Here is a 22,656-nt window from a genome sequence, read left to right on the forward strand (position 1 = left end):
TGCAAGGCCATGGGGTCAGCCGATCACTCTCTTGGCCGTTGTCAGTTTTCAACACATTTGAACAATTACTTCTCATTCACGAAATATCAAGACTGGCCTCGTGAGCCACAGTAAACCCCATTCCAGTCCTCACACCAAAGAAAAAAAAATCACTGGCTATAGAGCATGTTAATTTACAAAACTAATAAAGAATCTCAACAATCACTTTCGATGTTGTGCACTCATTGTTGCAGGTAAAGCTCCTGTTGAGAGACGCCAAACCACTTTGGCTTGTCCTGTCTCATTTATTTTATGTATAGAGCATGTTAATTAAATTACAAATGTAATAAAGAATCTCAACAGTCACTTTCGGTGTTGTGCACTCCTTGTTGCAGGTGAGGCTCCTGTTGAGGGACCCAAACCATTTTGGCTTGTTCTGTTTCATTTATTTCATGTAATTGCACTATCGGAAGATGTCACTAGGAAGGTGCTCGGGTATCAAGGGCTTTAATTTCTCTCTGCTCAAGTTTAATCAGGTGATGGGTCTTACCCCATTTGCTACATATTCCAAGAGCTGTTGGTGAACATTCTGTGTGGGAGATGTGCACGGGATAGGGGATTTGTTTGCAGCCGCATCCATCAGATTCCAGGAAGGTAGGGCCCAAGTGTCAATAGTGGTGGTCGGGGAAGCTTTCTACCAAAGACGCCGTTGGCTTGCGCTTGGCCGGAGGGAAGACAAAAAAGATTGCGTGGAATCTGCCAGTGTGACGCCATGGTGTATATGTCAGGATGATTGCGCTTTGCGTTGCATTCTTAGATTCGCTGCTGATTGACAGCGGGATCTCCACCAAGCTGTCGCCTCATGTAGGCGCCGTATTTTACTATGTCGCTTACTCTTCTCAAAAGAGCAAACCGGTTGGCGGATAGTAGGTGATGCTTGCTGACGTAACAAGACGCCACTTGTTTTTCGCAGCAAGCAGATCAATTGTGGTAGGAGTTTTCGTGGCGATTTGGAGTAGTTGTATGAAGGAATTTGTACACTTGTGATTGGCGATAAGATCCACGACCGGTCACTATTAGTAGCCTTTCAGCTTGGTGAGGTTGACACATCTTAATTTCTTCAGACTTGAGGTAGAGGGCGGATTTTCTCTTGGAACTCTATTCTGGACCACCAAAGAGAGAAAAGGTGAAGTAGCGACCAGAGATAGGCTGGATGAGAGTAATCACTGTTTCAGTATCCCGGACAGAATTTTTGTACTCGCTGACATCGGAACATCGTCCACGGCTGTAGCCCGTGAGGGCGGCCAACAGTCCTAAATGAGCCTGCAGTGCAGCCCCATCACTTGTAACTGACACCAAACGATTCAAGCTTGGTGGTTGGTAACGTATTTTGCAGCTCCTGCAAAGCAGGATCTCAGACAGTTATTTTGTCGCCCCCGACGCCGTGCCTGCGCGCACAATGTCCACAGCGGATCTAATTTACACGCGGGATTCTACAGATGAGTTCTGTTACTCGATCGCTATACCACAAGTTAGGGAGTCAGCAATTTTTTGGAATACTCAGCTCACTCACAGGAGACGAATGAGAACTACAATCATTCGATAGGCCTCCACTTCAATTTTGCCACCTAACTGGTCATGGAAACTTGTATTTGAATAACCATCTATTGCCATAATTGTTAAAAACCACTCAAAGTCCAAGATCGCATAAATATTGTTTGTTCAAGACAACCGCTTTCAACCGTCTCAGCTGTCATATTCAGGTCTCAGACAATTTTTTTGTAGTAAACCATATTCATTTTATGCTGACCCCATGCACAAGATGTCAAGTGGATAAAACTCAGCCCATTATAAACGTCTGTCATGGCTAAACATTTGAAACCACACAGAATTTTGTCCAGAATGTCATGTCCATATACATATTGCCCACAGATGCTTGTTATGATTATATGTGTACGGACATGGCCTTTTGGACAAGATTCTGTGTGATTTTTAAATATTTTAGCGATGACAAAGGTTTATAAGTGCTGAGTTATATCCGCTGCATGAGGTCAGTGTAAAATGAACATGGTTTACTACAGAAAATGTTTAAGACCTGAAGATGACGGCTAACACTGTTGCAACCGGCTGCCTTGATTAAAAAATATTTGCGCCATCTTGGTTTTTGAGTGGTTTTTAACAATTAAAACATGTCGCCCTTCAGTATTCTCATAATGAGAAAATTGTCATATTGCCATAATGTCTGTAGATTGGATTCATTTGTGCTTTAAATCGATAAATCTCTTTGTGATACTGTATCCCACTATAGCTTCAGTAATTATAGAGCCACATTTTTAGAAGAGATTATTCAATAAATTGTAAATTATGTATAGGTGCCAGTCTATGAAGTGTCAAAAATTGGTTCAAATGGCTCTGAGCACTATGGGACTTAACATCTGAGGTCATCAGTCCCCTAGAACTTAGAACAACTTAAACCGAACTAACCTAAGGACATCACACACATCCATGCCCGAGGCAGGATTCGGACCTGCGACCGTAGCAGTCGCGCGGTTCCAGACTGAAGCGCCTAGAACCGCTCGGCCGCAATGCCCACCTGACTCAAATAAGGGGACTAGTTTCGCCTCGCCACCACGCACCCTTTCACTGTTTAATGACTTCATGGCTCAAACAATACCTTAAGTATCTCTTCCAAAATCGTACGTAATACCTATACTACGGCTTAACTCACTATCTATTACAAATAGAATGTGGATAAACGTAACCTCTTGATAGTTCACAATTCCAGTACGCACCTGGCCGTAGTAAATTGTAGAGCGCACTGAAGAATCTTCCAGATAGTCCAGGATCAAGACAATCTATCAACATCCGTATGACAGCAATCGAAACGTAGTCCAGTTGAAATCCAGTAAACAGTCAGGTGACAAATGTAAATGAGACAGAACCTTAAACACAGGACGCTTCAAAGTGTCTCACAGTCGCCCAGCGGACGGATGTTATCTCCGGCTTGGCGTCAGCAGCTTGGCACTTCCTACCGGTGGAAAGAGGAGTCACTGACGACTTTGCACGGTATATACCTTGCTGTCAGATGACAGAGATATAGTAATACAATCCTAGACAAGAAATGCAACATCCTCAAGGACAAGGTCACTTTGTTCACAAGTGAGGTGGCATGCATGATAACAAATTTAGATTTAATGAAACACACATGTCACAGTAAAGAGTGCCCAAACAGTCAGATCATTACACAGAGGCTCCTCCTCTGGCGGCAACGCAGGCGTGTTTTGTTGCATGCAAACGATCACAAATGTACCGAATGGCATTCTGCCATAGATCGCCCCAAGCATCTTGCGCCTTTTGTTGCAGTTGGGCAGTGGTTCTAGCAGACGCTGGAGAACGAGTAAGTTCCCGCTTCATCATGTCCCGTATGTGTGCAGTTGGGGAGAGATCTCGTGATGTCACTGACTAGGGTAGTAGTTGTACACTATGAATAGTGCGTTGCGTCGCAGTAGCCGAATGCGGATGCGCATTATCCTGCTGGAAAAGCACATAATCTTCCTGTCAAAGAAATGGCAGTAGCACTGGGTTAACAACTTGTGCAATGCAGTGGGCAGCGGTTACTTTACCCTGCAGAAACACCATATGGGACCAAGATTTGTAAATTATTCCCCCCCCCCTCCTCCCCCCCTCATCCTCTCCCAACTGTGTGGCACGAACTCCAGAAAAGGCCCCTCATCAGGCCTTCGCTGTACACTTGTACGTCCATCACTAACGAACAGACACAACCTACTCTCATCACTGCAGACAACAGAGCGCCATTCCATTCTCCAGTTAACTCTTTCACGACACCAGAATAGTCATGATTGCCGATGATGTGGAGTCACTGGTAGCCTGATTCACATTCGTTCACAGTCCTGCTGCAAGCAGACGTCTCCCAATGGCCCCTGATGACACAGCATGTGGAACGTTTGCTCGGATTTCATACCAGGATAATGTTGAGTCGGCCACCGCTGCTCGCACAATGCGTCGACCTTGAGCTCTGTATTACGCGGACGTCCAGAATCTGATCCAGGGATGTGGGAATGTTCCACAGACCACTGTTGAAAACAGTGACACATCAGCGATACGTTGTGCCCAACATGTGCAGCAATTCGTCGATACATCCATCTAGCATCTAGCTTCCTCCAAGCCCACAGTGCAAGCCCGTCAAGTGGCTAAAGCTGTTGCAGAGGAGTCGTCCGCGCTGCATAGTTGTAGCCTAGAATGAATGTTGCAAACAGTGTTCACTCCTCAACTCAGCACAGTTACTGCGTGCAGAGTCAAAACAGAGGGTGCACAGACAAGCCTTCTGAGTGCCATCTGATCGCCGATGACCGTTGCGAATAAATTATTACTATAGCCCCTTAGTGTGCACATATTATACCATGGTCCTCCTGAGCAGAGTCCTGGAGGGTGATGCATTTTACCCGGCAGTGTGTTGGTAGGTGAAGTTTCCCTTCGAACTCCATATGTTAAATGAGACTAAATGCAATTTTTCTGAAAATTTCTAGTAGATTTGTGAGTGTTGTCACCAACGCACCAGTTAAGTAGCAAACTGCTTTTTCCATTACTGGTAGTCAGTCAGCTTTATTGTGGCGATATACTGTAGTAGTACAAAACGATGACGATCACATAACATGGAGTGTCAGCTCAAACACTACAGCTGGTTGTGATAGCAGAGAGAGAGAAAACAAAGGCGTTACGGGGTTTCAAATAAAACAGGAAACAAACACCAGGAAAGACAAATTTTTTTCCAGTGTGTTCGCATCGGTGATTGTACCGTTGTATGTTAGTTCACTACAACAGTAAGCAAACAAAATTTATTACTGGCTTTAAATTTCGAAATAAGGGTTGTATTTCTTAAGGAGTCGGACACTATATTCAATCAAAAATTAGTACCTAATATTTGCAGATATGGTGGCACGAACTAGCGAGATAAATTTCTTAGTTCCTTCTTACGAAGACTATCCAGAAAATAACTCCCGCTTTTACGTGGCGTGGGGAACAGTGGGCGGAACGATATAGTCGCTACACTAACTCATGCAGTAGGTCAGTGTGCTCAGAGCTCCACTTGCGAGAAATCCACGCTGCTTCTAGTTAGCCTCCACTAACCGTTCAAAGAGAGCACTGTCATTAAAAATTCCAGTAAACTTTAAACTCGTTGACATCCATGTCGAATATTTTTCTTTAAACAAGCCGAGAGTAATGAGTTTCGTGTATCATTGACGTCGTTTGTTTAAGAGTGGAAAGACAAATGTTCGTGATGGTCACAGAAGTGGCCGGCTGTCTGCTGACAGCAACGAACTGGTTCAGAAAACTGACAAAATATTTAGTAAGATCAGGAGTTTTCCGAAATATCAGTTGTCGAACAACTCTCCGCAGAATTTTCGAGAGATCGTGATTACATAACTGGATACTTCAGGTTCTGTACTTGAAGGTCCTAAAACACTCAGGGTGCATTATTTGTGTAGCAGGTTCAAAATTGTTCAAATGGCTCTGAGCACTATGGGACTTAACTTCTGAGGTCATCAGTCCCCTAGAACTTAGATCTATTTAAACTTAACTACCCTAAGGACATCACACACATTCATGCCCGAGGCAGGATTCGAACCTGCGACCGTAACGGTCGCGCGGTTCCAGACTGTAGCGCCCAGAAACGCTCGGCCACCCCAGCCGACCTGTGTAGCAGGAACTTCTCGACCCCTCTTATATACAATTAAGCTTGATCTGAATGATGATTATGTCGACAAGTAATACAAAGGTATAATTTGGGTCCTGTTTCAACGAATTTGCTTTAACTATTCCAGTATTTTCCTTATAACCTAGCAAAGGTTACTTCCCGAATTGCCTTTATACGTGGCCTACCGGATCGATTGTCGATAGCAGATTTTCACCATTCCTACGTACTTCTCTTAACCCTCTGAGTACCAACAATATGAAAACGAATATAATATTAAAATATTTTGCAAAAGTTATCTTTCTTGTCATAGTAAGCAACAAACGCAACAAGAAATTGGTAAATAGAAGAAATTGGTAAAAAGCGAACGATCAATTGTTTTACGGGAGTGGTTTCACATTGGAATATAATGTTAAACATGTTAGCAAAATTAACCTTTATTATCATAGAAAACAAGGAGTAAAAGAAGAAATTGACAAAAAATAAACAATCAATTGTTTTAAGTCGGTGATTTCACTTTAGAACCACTAGAAGATAAAGTAAAGAAAACTTTTAAGTTTTATAGCAAAATCACATATCGAAGCCGGGCATAAAAGCAGCAGTACAAACTCAAACTTACATTAGAGTGACTTTAGATACACTCACTTTCATTGCCAATGATCTCCTCAAAATGGCCACTATAAAAATCGCGTTTCACAAGCTCCTACAATCACGTAGCACGATCTCCGCGCCGACTCTTGCTTTGACGATGTAGGTGACCGCTACAGTGCACTACATTCTTAGAGGTTCCGCAGTGTATCATTAGACATCTTTGTCTTGCAACAGCATCGGTGGTTTTCTGTTAGGGCACGTTAATGGGACGGCCACAAAATACATATTATAAAACATTATTATACCATGTACGATGAAAAGTAATGTATCAGAATTTTTTATTCCATCGGTTGAGATATTACATATCATGCATAATCTCGTTCGACTTCCCCGCTTCACTGACGCAAATTCCAACCTTCAGGTACTTTAAAAACATAATAATGACATGGAGGACTCAGATAGGAGAAAGGCACTCAAAGGAGTAAGGCACTGGAAGTCACCATAGGTCGACCAACTGGACGAAGAAAGCACTAGGTCAAAGCGCGAGAGTTTATCAGAAGCCCCAGCTTGGGAAGTATCTTTCATACATTTCCGGCAACAGACCTCTGCAAATTGAAAAGCTTCCTTCAATACTGGTACTGAACGTTGCGGCAACGCCTTTGTTCTCCACATAGTTTCTTCTGTGCTAACATTTCTCGCAAGATGTTTGCGGATTCGTTTCCTTTTGGATTGTATTTCATGCTTCAGCTACTAATCTAGTTATCACCAGCTTAAATCAGGTTGCTGTTTGCGCTATGAAAGTCGTCAACTGAATATATGAGTGCAACCATTGTCTGAAAACATTAATGGGACGGCCACAATGAATACAAATATATATTATAAAACATTATTATACCATGTACGATGAAAAGTAATGTATCAGAATTTTTTATTCTATTTGTTAAGATATTACATATCATGCATAATCTCGTTCGACTTCCCCGCTTCGCTGACACAAATTCCAACCTTCAGCCCCTAGAGGCCTCCGAATAGTAACGTAACATGGCGGCGTGTAACGCAACTACGTCGCTGTGTGAGAAACTGTGTGCTGTAATCGACGAGTTCGTTCAAACGAGGAGCACCGTACCCTTCAGCAAGACAATGCTGAGCGCTGCAACATCTGCAGCAACCCGACGCCTTGGGTTCACTGTCATCGATCATACTCCATACGGTTCTGACTTGGCCCCATCCAATTTTCATCAGTTTCCAAAACTTAAGGAACACCTTCGAGTACTTCATTTTGACAGTGATCAACATCTAGAATGTTAATTAATTAACGTTTTATTAATTAACGTTTTATTGAAAAAGCTCCAAGAATTTTCACATACAAAAATTGGAGGCATTAGTTTTTAACATGCCGTCGTACACTACTGACCATTATAATTGCTACGCCAAGAAGAAATGCAGATGATAAACTGGTATCCATTGCACAAATATATTATACTACAGCTGACACGTGATTACATTTTCCCGCAATTTGGGTGCATAGATCCTGAGAAATCAGTACCCAGAACAACCACCTCTGGCCGTAATAACGGCCTTGATACCCCTGGCCATTGAGTCAAACAGAGCTTGGATGGGGTGTACAGGTACAGCTGCCCAAGCAGTTTCAACACGATACCACAATTCATCAAGAGTAGTGACTGACGTATTGTGACGAGCCAGTTGCTCGGCTACCATTGACCAAACGTTTTCAATTGGTGAGAAATCTGGAGTATGTGCTGGCCAGGGCAACAGTCGAACATTTTTTGTATCCAGGAAGGCTGGTACAGGACCTGCAACATGCGGTCGTGCATTATCCTGCTGAAATGTAGGGTTTCGCAAGGATCGAATGAAGGGTAGAGCCACGGGTCGTAACACATCTGAAATGTAACGTCCACTGTTCACAGTGCCGTCAATGCGAACAAGTGGTGACCGAGACGTGTAACCAATTGCACCCCATACGATCACGCCAGGTGATTCGGCAGTATGGCGATGACGAATACACGCTTCCAATGTGCGTTCCCCACGATGTCGCCAAACACGGATGCGACCATCATGATGCTGTAAACAGAGCCTTGATTCATCCGAAACAATTACGTTTAGCCATTCGTGCACCCAGGGTTCGTCGTTGAGTACACCATCGCAGGCGCTCCTGTCTGTGATGCAGCGTCAAGGGCAGCCGCAACCTGGCCTCCGAGCTCATAGTCCATGCTGCTGCGAAACGTCGTCGAACTGTTCGTGCAGATGGTTGTTGTCTTGCAAAACGTCCCCATCTTTTGACTAAGGGATCTGTTACAGCCATGCGGATAAGATGCCTGTCATCTCGACTGCTAGTGATACGAGGCCGTTGGGATCCAGCACGGCGTTCCGTATTACCCTCCTGAACCCACAGATTCCATATTCTGCCAACAGTCATTGGATCTCGACAAACGCGAGCAGCAATGTCGCGATACGATAAACCGCAATCGCGATAGGCTACAATCCGACCTCTATCAAAGTCGGAAACGTGATGGTACGAATTTCTCCTCCTTACACGAGACATCACAACAACGTTTCACCTGGCAACGCCGGTCAAATGCTGTTTGAGTATGAGAAATCGGTTGGAAACTTTCCTCATGTCAGCACCTTGTAGGTGTCGCCACCGGCGCCAACCTTGTGTGAATGCTCTGAAAAGCTAATCATTTGCATATCCCAGCATCTTCTTCCTGCCGGTTACATTTCGCGTCTGTAGCACGTCATGTCATCTACGTGGTGTAGCAATTGTAATGGCCAGTAGTGTATTTCAATACGGAATACTTAAATTACTGATGCATGTGTAAACCTTGTCAACATTTTCCAGAGTTGTCGATCGACGATGTCGCTGCGCAGGCGTTCGTCTTCTTCCTCGCGGGCTTCGAGACGTCATCAACCACTATGAGCTTCGCCCTGCATGAACTGGCCCACAACCCGGACATCCAGTCGCGTCTACAGGAGGAAATTGATACTGTTCTCAAACAGCATAATGGACAAATAACATACGATGCAATCAACAGTATGCAGTACCTTGAAAAAGTGGTTGCAGGTATGTACGAATATAAAACTTTCTACGTTGAAAATGAATAATCTAAGAATTAACGTGAAAAATAAATCATTCATTTAGTTACCTGCTCTAATAACGTAACGATGCTAGATAGTGAGACGAGAAGGAGAGTCACATGTAGGTCGAATTGCTGCGGCCCATTAACGATCATTGATCTGGTACATTATCAACCTGACTCCCGTTTTTAGGCAGTCTTCCAAGCACGTTCATTATTCTAAAGTTCATAGTTTAAAGTTAATGTGATTTACAGACAGATATTATACACATGTTCCCTCTCTTAGGATAATTTAAATGAGCTGTGAGAGATTTGAGATTTAATAAGGCAGGAGGTATAGATAATATTTCATAGGAACTTCTAAAATATTGGGCGAAGTGGCAACGATACGCCTATTCAACATGGTAGGTAGAATGTATGAGACAAACGACATACCATCAGACTCTCGTAGAAATATCGTTCACGCAATTCGGAATATATCAAGGGCAGATAGGTGCTAAAATTATCCCATACTCAAATTAACAATTCATGCTTCCAGGTTACTGACAAGAATAACATACAGAAAAATGGAAAAAATCGGAGAACCATTACGTGACTGTTATGTTGGATTTAGGAAAGAGAAAAGGACCGAGGAGCAATTGCTGACGTTGCGTTTGAAAATGAAAGGAAGAATGAAGACAGATCAGGCGTACATGAACTGACATGCAACATTTATCAGTCAGTATGCATAGTAAAAATATGCAGGAACTATAAAATGGTTCAAATGGCTCTGAGCACTATGGGACTTAACATCTGTGGTCATCAGTCCCCTAGGACTTAGAACTACTTAAACCTAACTAACCTAAGGACATTACACACACCCATGCCTGAGGCAGGATTCGAACCTGCAACCGGAACTTTAAAATAAGATATTCTGAACACCTCAGAGCTCTAAATAATAACAGCTGTAAAAATACCAAAATATCGCCCCCAGCCTATACCAAAAACTAACAACAGAAGAAATCTTCCACATATAGAAGACATTAGCGTATGGAAATTAGATTATAACAAAACACTCTACACCATGCAATGGCGCACTATTTAACATATTAAAGGAACTTTCCAGGAAAGATGTCACAAACAGTTAAAAACCACACACACACGTACACACACACACACACACACACACACACACACACACACACAGAGAGAGAGAGAGAGAGAGAGAGAGAGAGAGAGAGAGAGAGAGAGAGAGAGAGAGAGGAGAGAGAGGGAGAGAGAGGGAGAGGGAGAGGGAGAGATAGTAATTAAATAAGATTCAAATTTGGCGCCAAACTCACTTAAGAGCAGGCGAACACCAACTGGTACTGCACGCACAATAACACAATGTTTTGGCAAAGTGAAATGTTATTTACAAACGAAGTTTTGCAAAATATGGGCATTATTTGTATGTGATTCTCAATAACTCGTGCGAACGCAATTGGAAACGGATTTCCCAAAGCAAAACCTAAGTAACTGCAAATATAGGCATGAAGTATCTTGACACAACGAAATTACCTTTAGATATAAACTGTTGTGTTTACTCGCCAACGAAATTCACATTCAATTCATTTAGTTGCCTATGACAATCTACCTGCAGGTGATAATATACAGAGGATCCTGCATGACTGTATAGTGTGAAATTAAGGTAAAGACAACAAAAAACTAAAAACTGTCTTTAGGTCTAATTTTCGTGGATTAGTTATCACTCAAAATGTGTTCACATTTCACAAATTTGAATAAAGAAAACCCATTGACGATGCTGGAAATGTGCTGAAATATATTTGGGTTATAAGAAAAACCTGTTCTTGCATAATGGGTGGACCTCATATCCAATCAATCATTTTATAATGGTAAACCAAAGGAAATATCAGCAGTACACTTCAGAGCAATCCACCAGACCACAGGACAAAGGTTCTATTTACTAACGATATCACGAAATAAAATAGTAACTGTAACTGGTCAATGAGACAGGAAAATTTAATCAACTGTTTGTGTTACAGAGACGCTGAGGAAATATCCGCCAGTTCTGATACTTAACAGGGAGAATAACGTTGAGTACAAGATTCCTGACAGTGATGTCGTCCTGGACAAATTGACTCCAATACTGATCCCCGTGTACGGCCTGCAGCATGACCCAGAGTACTTCCCGGACCCTGAGCGCTTCGACCCCGAGAGGTTCTCTGAGGAGCAAAAGGCGCAGAGACACCCCTATGTCTACCTGCCGTTCGGAGAAGGGCCTCGCATCTGCATAGGTGAGTCACGGAACTGGCACCGACTTCGCTGTTGCAAGGTGCATCTTAGCATTAAACCTACAACAAAACTACGTCGGTGTTCCATCTCAGTGAAAAAAGTGTCAAATGCCTCTATCCATACAAGAGGTCGTGATATTTCCGCCTATCTCACTGTATTCATTATTTGTGTCTCTTGTTCACTGTAAATTATAATAATACAAGTTCTGCTTCCCTCTTCTTCTTTCAAATTCAATATCTGCCCTGTTGTAGTTTTCTGGTCTTCAGTTCAGAGACTGGTTTGATGCAGCTCTCCATGCTACTCTATCCTGTGCAAGCTTCTTCATATCCCAGTACCTACTGCAACCTACATCCTTCTGAATCTGTTTAGTGTATTCATCTCCTGGTCTCCCTCTGCAATTTTTACCCTCCACGCTGCCCTCCAATACTAAATTGGTGATGCCTTGATGCCTCAGAATATGCCCTACCAATCGATCCTTTCTTATAGTCAAGTGGTGCCACACATTTCTCTTCTCTCCAATTCTATTCAACACCTTCTCATTACTTACGTGATCTACCCACCTAATCTTCAGCATTCTTCTGTAGCACCACATTTCGAAAGCTTCTATTCTCTTCTTGTTCACGTTTCACTTCCATACATGGTTACATTCCATACAAATACTTTCAGAAACGACTTCCTGAAACTTAAAAATCTATACCCGATATTAACTAATTTCTCTTCTTCAGAAATGCTTTCCTTGCCATTGCCAGTCTACATGTTATATCCTCTCTACCTCGACCATCATCAGTTATTTTGTTCCCCAAATAGCAAAACTCCTTCACTACTTTACGTGTCTCATTTCCTAATCAAATTCCCGCAGGATCACTCGATTTAATTCGACTACTTCCCATTATTCTCGTTTTGCTTTTGTTGATGTTCATCTTATTTCCTCCATTCAATACCATGTCCATTCCGTTCAGCTACTCTTCCACACCCTTTGCTGTCTCTGACAGAATTACAATGTCATCGGCGAACCTCAAAGTTTTTATTTCTTCTCCAAGGATTTTAATTCCTAGTCTGAATTTTTCTTTTGTTTCCTTTACTGCTTGCTCAATATACAGATTGAGTAACATCGGGGGAGACGCTACAATCATCTCTCACTCCCTTCCCAACCACTGCTTCCCTTTCATGTCCCTCCACTCTTTATAACTGCCATCTGGTTTCTGTAGAAATTATGAATAGCCTTTCGCTCCCTGTGTTTTACTCCTGCCACCTTCAGAATTTGAATGAGAGTATTCCAATCAACATTGTCAAAAGCTTTATCTAAGTCTACAAATGCTAGAAACGTAGGTTTGCCTTTCCTTAATCTATTTTCTAAGATAAGACGTAGGGTCAGTATTACCTCACGTGTTCCAACATTTCTACCGAATCCAAACTGATCTTTCCCGAGGTCGGCTTCTACCAGTTTTATATCTGCCGTAAGCAGGGTATAATGTCGAGGAATCCATCTTAATATTCTTAAAATCTTCCATCTAAAGTTCACCTTTGTTTATTCGAATCTCTAAACATATTTGTAGATCCAAGGATGCAAATCACGTTGCTTTAAATATAAGCTGTATCGGTCGTGAGCGTTAGTCACTTGTGATATTGGACGTAGTGAGTTGACGTTAATCATCAAGAATGTCAAACTTCCTGGCAGATTAAAACTGTGTGCCCGACCGAGACTCGAACTCGGGACCTTTGCCTTTCGCGGGCAAGTGCTCTCGCAGGAGAGCTTCTGTAAAGTTTGGAAGGTAGGAGACGGATACTGGCAGAAGTAAAGCTGTGAGTGCCGGGCGTGAGTCGTGCTTCGGTAGCTCAGATGGTAGAGCACTTGCCCGCGAAAGGCAAAGGTCCCGAGTTCGAGTCTCGGTTGGGCACACAGTTTTAATCTGCCAGGAAGTTTCATATCAGCGCACACTCCGCGGCAGAGTGAAAATATCATTCTGGATAAAGAATGTCTTTAACGCGACAAAGAACGCACTGTCTACATCTCATTGAATTTGAACAAGGTCGTGTAATTGGACTGCCAGAAGCTAGATGTTTCTTCTGCTATACTGCAGAACGACTTTCCTGGCATATAGCCACTGTACATGACTGCTGACGGAGGTGGTCACGAGAAAGTATGGTCGCAGGAAGACCGGGCTACAGACTGCCACGTGGCACTACCGAGAGGAAAGACTATAGTGGTTCAAATGGCTCTGAGCACTATGGGACTTAACATAATCGGAGGTCATCAATCCCCTAGAAATTTGAACTACACAAATTGCTCTGAGCACTATGGGACTTCTGGGGTCATCAGACCCGTAGAACTTAGAACTACTTAAACCTAACTAACCTAAGGATATCACATACATCCATGCCCGAGGCAGGATTCGAACTTGCGACCGTAGCGGTCACGCGGTTCCAGACTGAAGCGCCTAGAGCCGCTCGGCCAGATCGGCCGGCGAAGACCATCGTGTTTGGCATATGGCCCTTGCGCATCGTACTGCATCTGCAGTAGCAGCTTGGGCTTGAGCAGGAGCTGGCACTACAGTGACACACCGAACTGTTGCAAATCGATTATTTCGAGGATAGCTCCGAGCCAGACGCCCTGTAGTATGCCTTCCTTTGACCCCAAACCAACGCCATTTGCGACTTCAGTGGTGTCAAGCGAGAGCTCATTGCAGGGCAGGGTGGAAGCCTGTAGTGTTTTCTGATGGAAGCTGGTTCTGAGTCGGTGCCAGTGATGGTAAGAAGGAGGCAAGTTGAGTGCCGGCAACCAACCTGCCTGCGTTCTTGACGCTCTGGACCTACTCCAAGAGTTTGGGGTGCGATTTCGTATGACTGTAGGATAACTCTCGTGGTTATCCCACGCACACTGACTGCAAATTGTACGTCAGTCTGGTGGTTCCACCTGCTGTGCTGCCATTCTTGAACATCATCCCAAGCGGTGTTTTCTAACAGAACAAGCCTCCCCAAAAACCGCTGTTGTAACCCAACATGCTCTACAGAATCTCGACATGTTGCCTTAGCCGGCTCGATCACTAGATCTGTCTCCAATCGAGCACGTGTGGTACCTCATCGGACGATAACACGAGCATCATTCACAAACAGCATTATTGGTCCGTGTATTGCACCAGCATGTGCAATAGGCATGGAACTCCACCCGGCGCCTAAACAATACAATGCATGCATATTTGCATGCTTGCATTCAGCATTCTGGTGATTAACCGTTTACTAATATACCAGCATTTCACATTTTCATTTACTTATTTCGCGCTTGCATTAACCTGTGATCTTGCAGTGTTAGTCACTTAAATACACTACTGGCCATTAAAATTGACACACCACTAAGAAATGCAGATGATAAACGGGTATTCATTGGACAAATATATTATACTAGAATTTACATGTGATTATATTTTCACGCAATTTGGGTGCATAGATCCTGAGAAATCAGTACCCAGAACAACCACCTCTGGCTCTAATAACGGGCTTGATACACCTGGGTATTTAGTCAAACAGAGCTTGGATGACCTGTACAGGTACAGCTGCATATGCAGCTTCAACACGATATCACAGTTCACCAAGAGTAGTGATTGGCGTACTGTGACGAGCCATCTGAAATTTAACGTCCAGTGTTTAAAGTGGCGTCAATGTAAACAAGATGTGACCGAGACGTGTAACCAATGGCACCCCATACCATCACACCGGCTGATACGCCAGTATGACGTTTTACCATTCGTGCACCCAGGTTCGTCGTTGAGTACACCATCGCAGGCGCTCCTGTCTGTGATGCAGCGTCAAGGGTAACCGCAGCCATGGTGTCCGAGCTGATAGTCCATGCTTTTGCGAACTGTTCTTGCAGTTGGTTATTGTCTTGCAAACGTCCCCATCTTTTGATTCAGGGACCGAGACGTGGCTGCACGATCCGTTACAGCCATGCGGATAAGATGTTTGTCATCTCGACTGCTAGAGATACGAGGCCGTTGGGATCCAGCACGGCGTTCCGTATTACCCTCCTGAACACACAGATTCCATATTCTGCTAACAGTCATTGGATCTCGACCAACGCGAGCAGCAATGTCGCGATACGATAAACCGCAATCGCGATAGGCTACAATCCGACCTTTAGCAAAGTTGGAAACGTGATGGTACGAATTTATCTTGCTTACACGAGGCATCACAACAACGTTTCACCAGGCAACGCCGGTCAACTGCTGTTTGTGTATGAGAAATCGGTTGGAAACTTTCCTCATGTCAGCACGTTGCAGGTGTCGCCACCGGAGCCAACCTTGTGCGAATGCTCTGAATAGCTAATCATTTGTATATCACAGCATCTTATTCCTGTCGGTTAAATTTGGCGACTGTAGTACATCATCTTCGTGGTGTAGCAATTTTAATGGCCAGTTGTCTATGTTACCTAGATAATTTTATTCCTGAAATTTCATATCTTTACAGTAATTCCTTTTTTGAAGTTGCAATTTTTTTTCTAGCTGTGTATTTTCTTTCATAGTTCAGTTTTTCATTATACTCGTATCTTTCTCTCTGCCTTTCGTGGTAGGCAGTTGATGTTCTACGTGAACAATAGATTTACTTAACATCCAGTTTAATTTCTCTTAATTTCTCTTAATCTTTTGATTCATACAGACACCGTTTTCAAAGAGACACTGTTGCTGTAGAATCGGCTATTCTGCCACTTCAAAATTTTTCGAGCGGGTGTTTCCACGGACATATTTCACAGGTTGTTCTTATGAGTGTCTAAACATTCATCTTACAAGTGCTTTATATGAGAATCCGCTCTCGATGCGGACGGCAGTATTCAGTGTTACCGCTTCTCTTGTCGTTTCGATACTTTGGCTGTAGTACGTTTGTATTCCTGTCTACTGTCCTTTGCGGAAAATTTGACTAGCACTAGTGCTCAGTACGGCTCATAGCTAAGACTGTCAGACCATGTGACAGCCATTGAAAAGCCTAATGGATCCCTTAGTTTCTGTCAAGGCCTCTCCCGTGGGTTAATGTCTTCTCCGTGGCTCAAAAGTTCCATACTCCCGTGTCTTATTTAATTAGGATTTTGCCTGGCTTAAGTCTGTTCTTCATATATGCATGTTTAGGTGAAATGGGGGACGCCGACTGATATTTTATATTTCTTCAGGGTATGAACGAATCCTTCAGCTGTATTTAGGGATCCTGCTTGATTTTGGTATCAAGGTTTACGCTGCAGTGCACCATCTTCAGCCTCGTCTTTGATGTGAGCGTAATAGTGCGGGTAGCAGAGTACCCGCCAGAATACGCTTTGATGGAGACAATAATCAAATCGACACCCGCGATGAATACTTCTTTCCAGCTAATAGTGTTGACAGCGCCAGTAGATGAACTAGACTCTAAAGCAGTGGTTTTCAACTTTTCTCACCCCAAAATTCCTGATTTTCGATCTGACGAGGTGCATTCAAGTCCTAAGGCCTCCGATTTTTTTCTAATTAACTACTCACCCGAAATCGATTAAACTGGCGTTACTTCTCGACGTAATCGCCCTGCAGACGTACACATTTTTCACAACGCTGACGCCATGATTCCATGGCAGCGGCGAAGGCTTCTTTAGGAGTCTGTTTTGTCCACTGGAAAATCGCTGAGGCAATAGCAGCACGGCTGGTGAATGTGCGGCCACAGAGAGTATCTTTCATTGTTGGAAAAAGCCAAAACTCACTAGGAGCCAGGTCATGTGAGTAGGGAGCATGAGGAATCACTTCGAAGTTGTTATCACGAAGAAAGTGTTGCGTAACGTTAGCTAGATGTGCGGGTGCGTTGTCTTGGTGAAACAGCACACGCGCAGCCCTTCCCGGACGTTTTTGTTGCAGTGCAGGAAGGAATTTGTTCTTCAAAACATTTTCGTAGGATGCACCTGTTACTGTAGTGCCCTTTGGAACGCAATGGGTAAGGATTACGCCTTCGCTGTCCCAGAACATGGACACCACCATTTTTTCAGCACTGGCAGTTACCCGAAATTTTTTTGGTGGCGGTAGATCAGTGTGCTTCCATTGAGCAGACTGGCGCTTTGTTTCTGGATTGAAAAATGGCATCCACGTCTCATCCATTGTCACAACCGACGAAAAGAAAGTCCCATTCATGCTGTCGTTGCGCGTCAACATTACTTGGCAACATGCCACATTGGCAGCCATGTGGTCGTCCATCAGCATACGTGACACCCACCTGGACGATACTTTTCGCATTTTCAGGTCGTCATGCAGGATTGTGTGCACACAGAACCCACAGAGGCTATCTGTTCAACAATCATTCGGCGATCCCCCAAAACAATTCTCCCCACTTTCTCGATCATGTCGTCAGACCGGCTTGTGCGACCCCGAGGTTGTTTCGGTTTGTTGTCACACGATGTTCTGCCTTCATTAAACTGTCGCACCCATGAACGCACTTTCGACACATCCATAACTCCATCACCACATGTCTCCTTCAACTGTCGATGAATTTCAATTGGTTTCACACCACGCAAATTCAGAAAACGAATGATTGCACGCTGTTCAAGTAAGAAAAACGTCGCCATTTTAAGTATTTAAAACAGTTCTCAATCTCGCCGCTGGCGGTAAAATTCCATCTGCCAAATGGTGCTGCCATCTCTGGGACGTATTGACAATGAATGTGGCCTCATTTTAAAACAATGCGCATGTTTCTATCTCTTTCCAGTCCGGAGAAAAAAAATCGGAGGCCTTAGAACTTGAATGCACCTCGTATAACAGAATTTGTTGTAGCACAGTAACCACCATCTGGCGTGGGAAGTCAAAGGTACATTGTTCTTAGTTTACGTAAAAATCAAATACATAAATAGTGGTAATTATACAATATATGTCATGATTTAACAGGTCAAAATGCCATGAAACACATTATGTGTTATAAAAATTAGTTGTACCTCTGGCTTCCCACGCCAGATGGCGGTTACTGTTATTCTGTTATATTTGATGTCATGTTACTTGTATATTTTTCTTTTTTACCAGTCCTGTAATCTGACACCTTATAGTTTTACCTATTGATTTTTATTCTTGCAGGTTTCGTTAAGTTGTTTTGAAAATAACACGCCAGTGTATGTTGACAAGATGTGCATTTCCCCCTTTCTTTTTGCCATGCGTTTTTAATGTACAATTTAAAATTTTAAATATTCAATCAATGATTTGTAAGTGCATATTTGGTATTTTGCGGTAATCTCTTGTCAAATAAAGTAATGTTAAGTCTTCATGTGGGACATATCACACAGAGGGCGTTCTGAGCCCCTGCCACACCGAGGTCTGCTGTATAGGTGAACGTAAACAGCGGCTTCAGTTATTGTGATCGTTTCATAGCTTCTGTTACTGCTAATAACTAGATACCATTGCCTTCGAGCTTTGATTTGTACACTAAAGGTATGTTATTGCAAACAGTTGGTTTATACTGAGGTGTATTTGTGGTCTTTTGTTTCTTACTCACTGATCGCGATGTACTTAATTGGCTATGGAGAAAGATTTCCTTTCTGAGGCACATGCGTTTTTAGAAATTATTTTTTTCTTTATTACCCTATCCCAGTTTTCTGGACAAAAATGGTATGGTCCTATCGCTGCTATGAACACATATCTGCATATGGTCGAACTTATACAGCATAGCTAGAACACAGTGCACGACTGACTTCTTCTACGATTACAGAATGTGATAAGCAATTATTAGCAAGTAACAGATTTTTCTTGTTTCAGGGATGAGGTTTGGGCTACTGCAGACGAAAGTCGGTCTTACACACATACTCTCAAAATACAACATAGAACCGTGCGAGAAGACCGTCCGCCATCTGTCGTTCGTACCAAGAGCTTTTGTCCTCACGGCAAAAGGCGGTATCCAGTTGAGACTGAGCAAGAGAAACAAAGTGTAGCAATTATTACGTCGCATTGTGTAGTTTATGTATAGTATCTCACGTTTTTCATAACTGTACATATTATAATATAGTTATTTGTCTTATTCAATGTTTCTTGTAAAATATTTTGTAATAAATCAGATACTGTGAGGTTCAACCAACTTCTGATAAGAAATATAACGCCCTACATAACGTGTACAAGGGGTGTTCAACAAGTAATGCAACACCAGTGTTGTGTGAGCTTCATTCTCAAAGAAATGCAATGAAAGCAGGTTGGTTTTATTCTGGAATAAAATACACCATATTATTCCCCACTCTTTTGGCTACAAAACCCTGTTTCTCAACATGCGACGGCCTTGCTTGTACCACCTCACTGGAAGGGCCCGCGTGACCTCGTTGTACCACTCTACTGGTCGACGTCGGGGCGAACGTCTTACTGCATCAATAAAATTGCGACAATCAGCCTCGTAACGCGCAAGGCAATTCTGCAGAGACAGTCCTCCGTTGCTCTTTACGGTCTTCTGTCAGGCGGCGGGGAACCCAGTGGCCACATACTTTTTAACAGGTGGACGAGTGTGTCATCACTACCAGCTGAGTCGTCCACTCTGGGCAGCGAGGTGTTTCATTGCGATCCATCGATCACCCCGAATGAGAGTGTCCGCACGTTCCAACGTTTCAGGAGTTGCGCGGCCAGCCGGCACACATAAAATCGGACAGGTTGGCGCGACCTTGTTGCGATCATGACAGATGACTCTCTCAACGACTCAGTGTGCTTTTGTTCACTTCCCTGTCTTCGAAGACATTTTTCAAGCACCTGTGACAACGGGTTTTCTCCAAAAGAAACGCAATGACAGCTCTCTGCTTGGAACACCGCTCCATTACAGACGATATTTTGAGGGTTGCGTAAAGTGCTGCCACCCATGGAAATCTCATTAAACTATAGAGGCTGTAGCGAGAGTATCCCAGGATGTTCCACAACAGATACCGCATTTTTCATCTGAAACGGACCGAGAAAATAAGTTGTTGCATTTCTTATTACATGTTCCTCTTAGATCAGAACAACAAGAAAATTCAGAGTAGCTTTGTTTACATGAATCAGTTTGGAAAGTCACATACGACATTCATCTGCGGTATAAGGTTTAATACATATCACCGATAGAATATGAAAATTTCCTGAGGTTCATTATCCTCGTAGAAGTATAGTTCCTCGAATAACTGAGGTGGCACATTACTTCAGAGGTAGGAGGAAAGCAAAGACATACCACGTCCAACGTTACTATGCGCAGTAAAGCAATAAAATGTTCAAAACAACCTTCAGGTGAGGGCAGCTTCACTTTTTTAGGACAGCTTTCGCCGAGGGCAGATATTTCTACATTTAATTACAACAACACATTGCAATAAGTCACTATGACACCGTCTCCTTTAAGACTAAGTGCTCCAGCTGACCATTTTGTTTAGACCTTTTTTACTGTCTCTCAAGTGCGTCCGTAAGCTTCTCATGATATAAAATAAGTGCCAAGCCAAGGTAGAATTCTGCGCAGTGAGTCTCTGGTACAAGTTAAACTCGAAACAAAACATCTGAAAGTAATCGCATGGAATAGGTTATTGATCTTAACATTATATTGATGTGAAAACGGACGTCAAACCATACGCTTGTTTCCCACCTTCATTGTCCAAGGGAAGAAAAAAGGAATACCGCTTCAACCATCTTCGTCACCATCTTCATGATTCTCACTCATCTAGTTTAATTAATGAATAACACCAAAACAGTGATAACATAAATGACTACAATATGAGGAACCAATCGAAACGGAACACACAGTCATCAGCTATCCGGTCACTGTGACAACAGTTTGGAAACGCTCCACAACACCGCAAAACTCTTCCAGTTTCCTTATGTTATGACTATATTTAAAATCACCCAGTGTGTGTGTGTGTGTGTGTGTGTGTGTGTCTGTGTGTTTTGGTAGCAGCAGCAACAACATGGTTCACACCATACGACGTCTAGATTTTTGTGAGAGGCAATGGATCAGAACATGTTACTGTGAGTACTGTGATTGCAAAGGGAATGGAAGTTTTCTTTTTTTTTTTACTTGGAAAGGCATATCAAGTCATCAGAATGGTACAGATATTTCTTTTTCCAGAGAAACATCCGTCAGCAAGGGGTATTTTCGATACTTTGTTCAGTGTCGAACGTCGTCCAATTGCGACCACAATCGTAATATTTAATTCTAAGTATAGCGACCAAATATATATCTAACCGATTTCCTAGGACGATTCTTTCTGGACGTGTGTACAGCATGGCGGTGGTGGCCTGTGGCGGGAATGATTCACGTTTCCGGCTAACAGTAGGAGCTTTCCGAATGGAAAGGCCTGTCGGGGTGCATGAATGTAGCTGACCTAACCGTGTCGTCCTCTAGACGGCTGAATAGTGAACTAATACTCAGTATGTGTTGGACAGCCTTCATGATCACGTGTGTTCCCGTGGAAATTTGAGAAGATTCAATATGAACGTGTGATTGCGCTGCACAATTACTCCCTCCCATGTAAAATGTCTGGTTGACTGATTCTACACATTTTCTGTCTTTATTTTCTGTCTTATCGATTGAGGTGTGGGTTGTGTGCATCTGGCAGGTGAAAGACAGGTGGAAAACACGTTTGCTGCTTCTCTAGACATGAGGAACACCTTAGTTGACTTTGTAAATTATAAGGTTCATTTGGAATATGTCACCGACATTGGTATTCACAAGTGGAAATATCAGTTTGCTCTATTTTTTCGAGTTTTCACGTAAAGGTCTTCGCGTACGAGATACCTGTATAGTTACTAGGTGGTTTACAGCACGCTCCACCTTGCTAAAGTTTCGGGTTTCTAGAGAAATTATTTCCAGCCTATATCTTCGGAATTACATTGCGCTGGCAATACTGAAATCCAAGCTAGGTGCTTGATATCGAAAAGTATCGCGAAAATGGTATGATATTATGGTAAACCATGTGAAAATACATATGTTCTTGTAATCCCAGAGGCCGGCCTGTGTGGTCGTGCGGTTCTAGGCGCTTCAGTCTCGAACCGCGTGACCGCTACGGTCGCAGGTTCGAATCCTGCCTCGGGCATGGACGTG

General features: G+C 43.1%; 1 protein-coding gene across 2 annotated transcripts in view; it reads left to right on the plus strand.

Moving 5' to 3' along the window:
- The window catches only part of LOC126272550 (cytochrome P450 6k1-like), a 98,199-nt gene extending 78,501 nt beyond the window's left edge, over positions 1-19,698 (plus strand). For both annotated transcript variants that reach the window (XM_049975468.1, XM_049975469.1), the window contains exons 6-8: positions 9,144-9,365; positions 11,400-11,651; positions 19,383-19,698. In XM_049975468.1, coding sequence (XP_049831425.1) covers positions 9,144-9,365; positions 11,400-11,651; positions 19,383-19,555 — 647 coding nt within the window. In that variant the 3' untranslated portion in view covers positions 19,556-19,698. The remainder of the gene's footprint in view (positions 1-9,143; positions 9,366-11,399; positions 11,652-19,382) is intronic.
- The last annotated feature ends 2,958 nt before the right edge of the window (positions 19,699-22,656 follow it).

Source organism: Schistocerca gregaria, chromosome 5 (genome assembly GCF_023897955.1).
Source record: "Schistocerca gregaria isolate iqSchGreg1 chromosome 5, iqSchGreg1.2, whole genome shotgun sequence".
In the NCBI taxonomy this organism is placed as follows: Eukaryota; Metazoa; Arthropoda; class Insecta; order Orthoptera; family Acrididae; genus Schistocerca; species Schistocerca gregaria.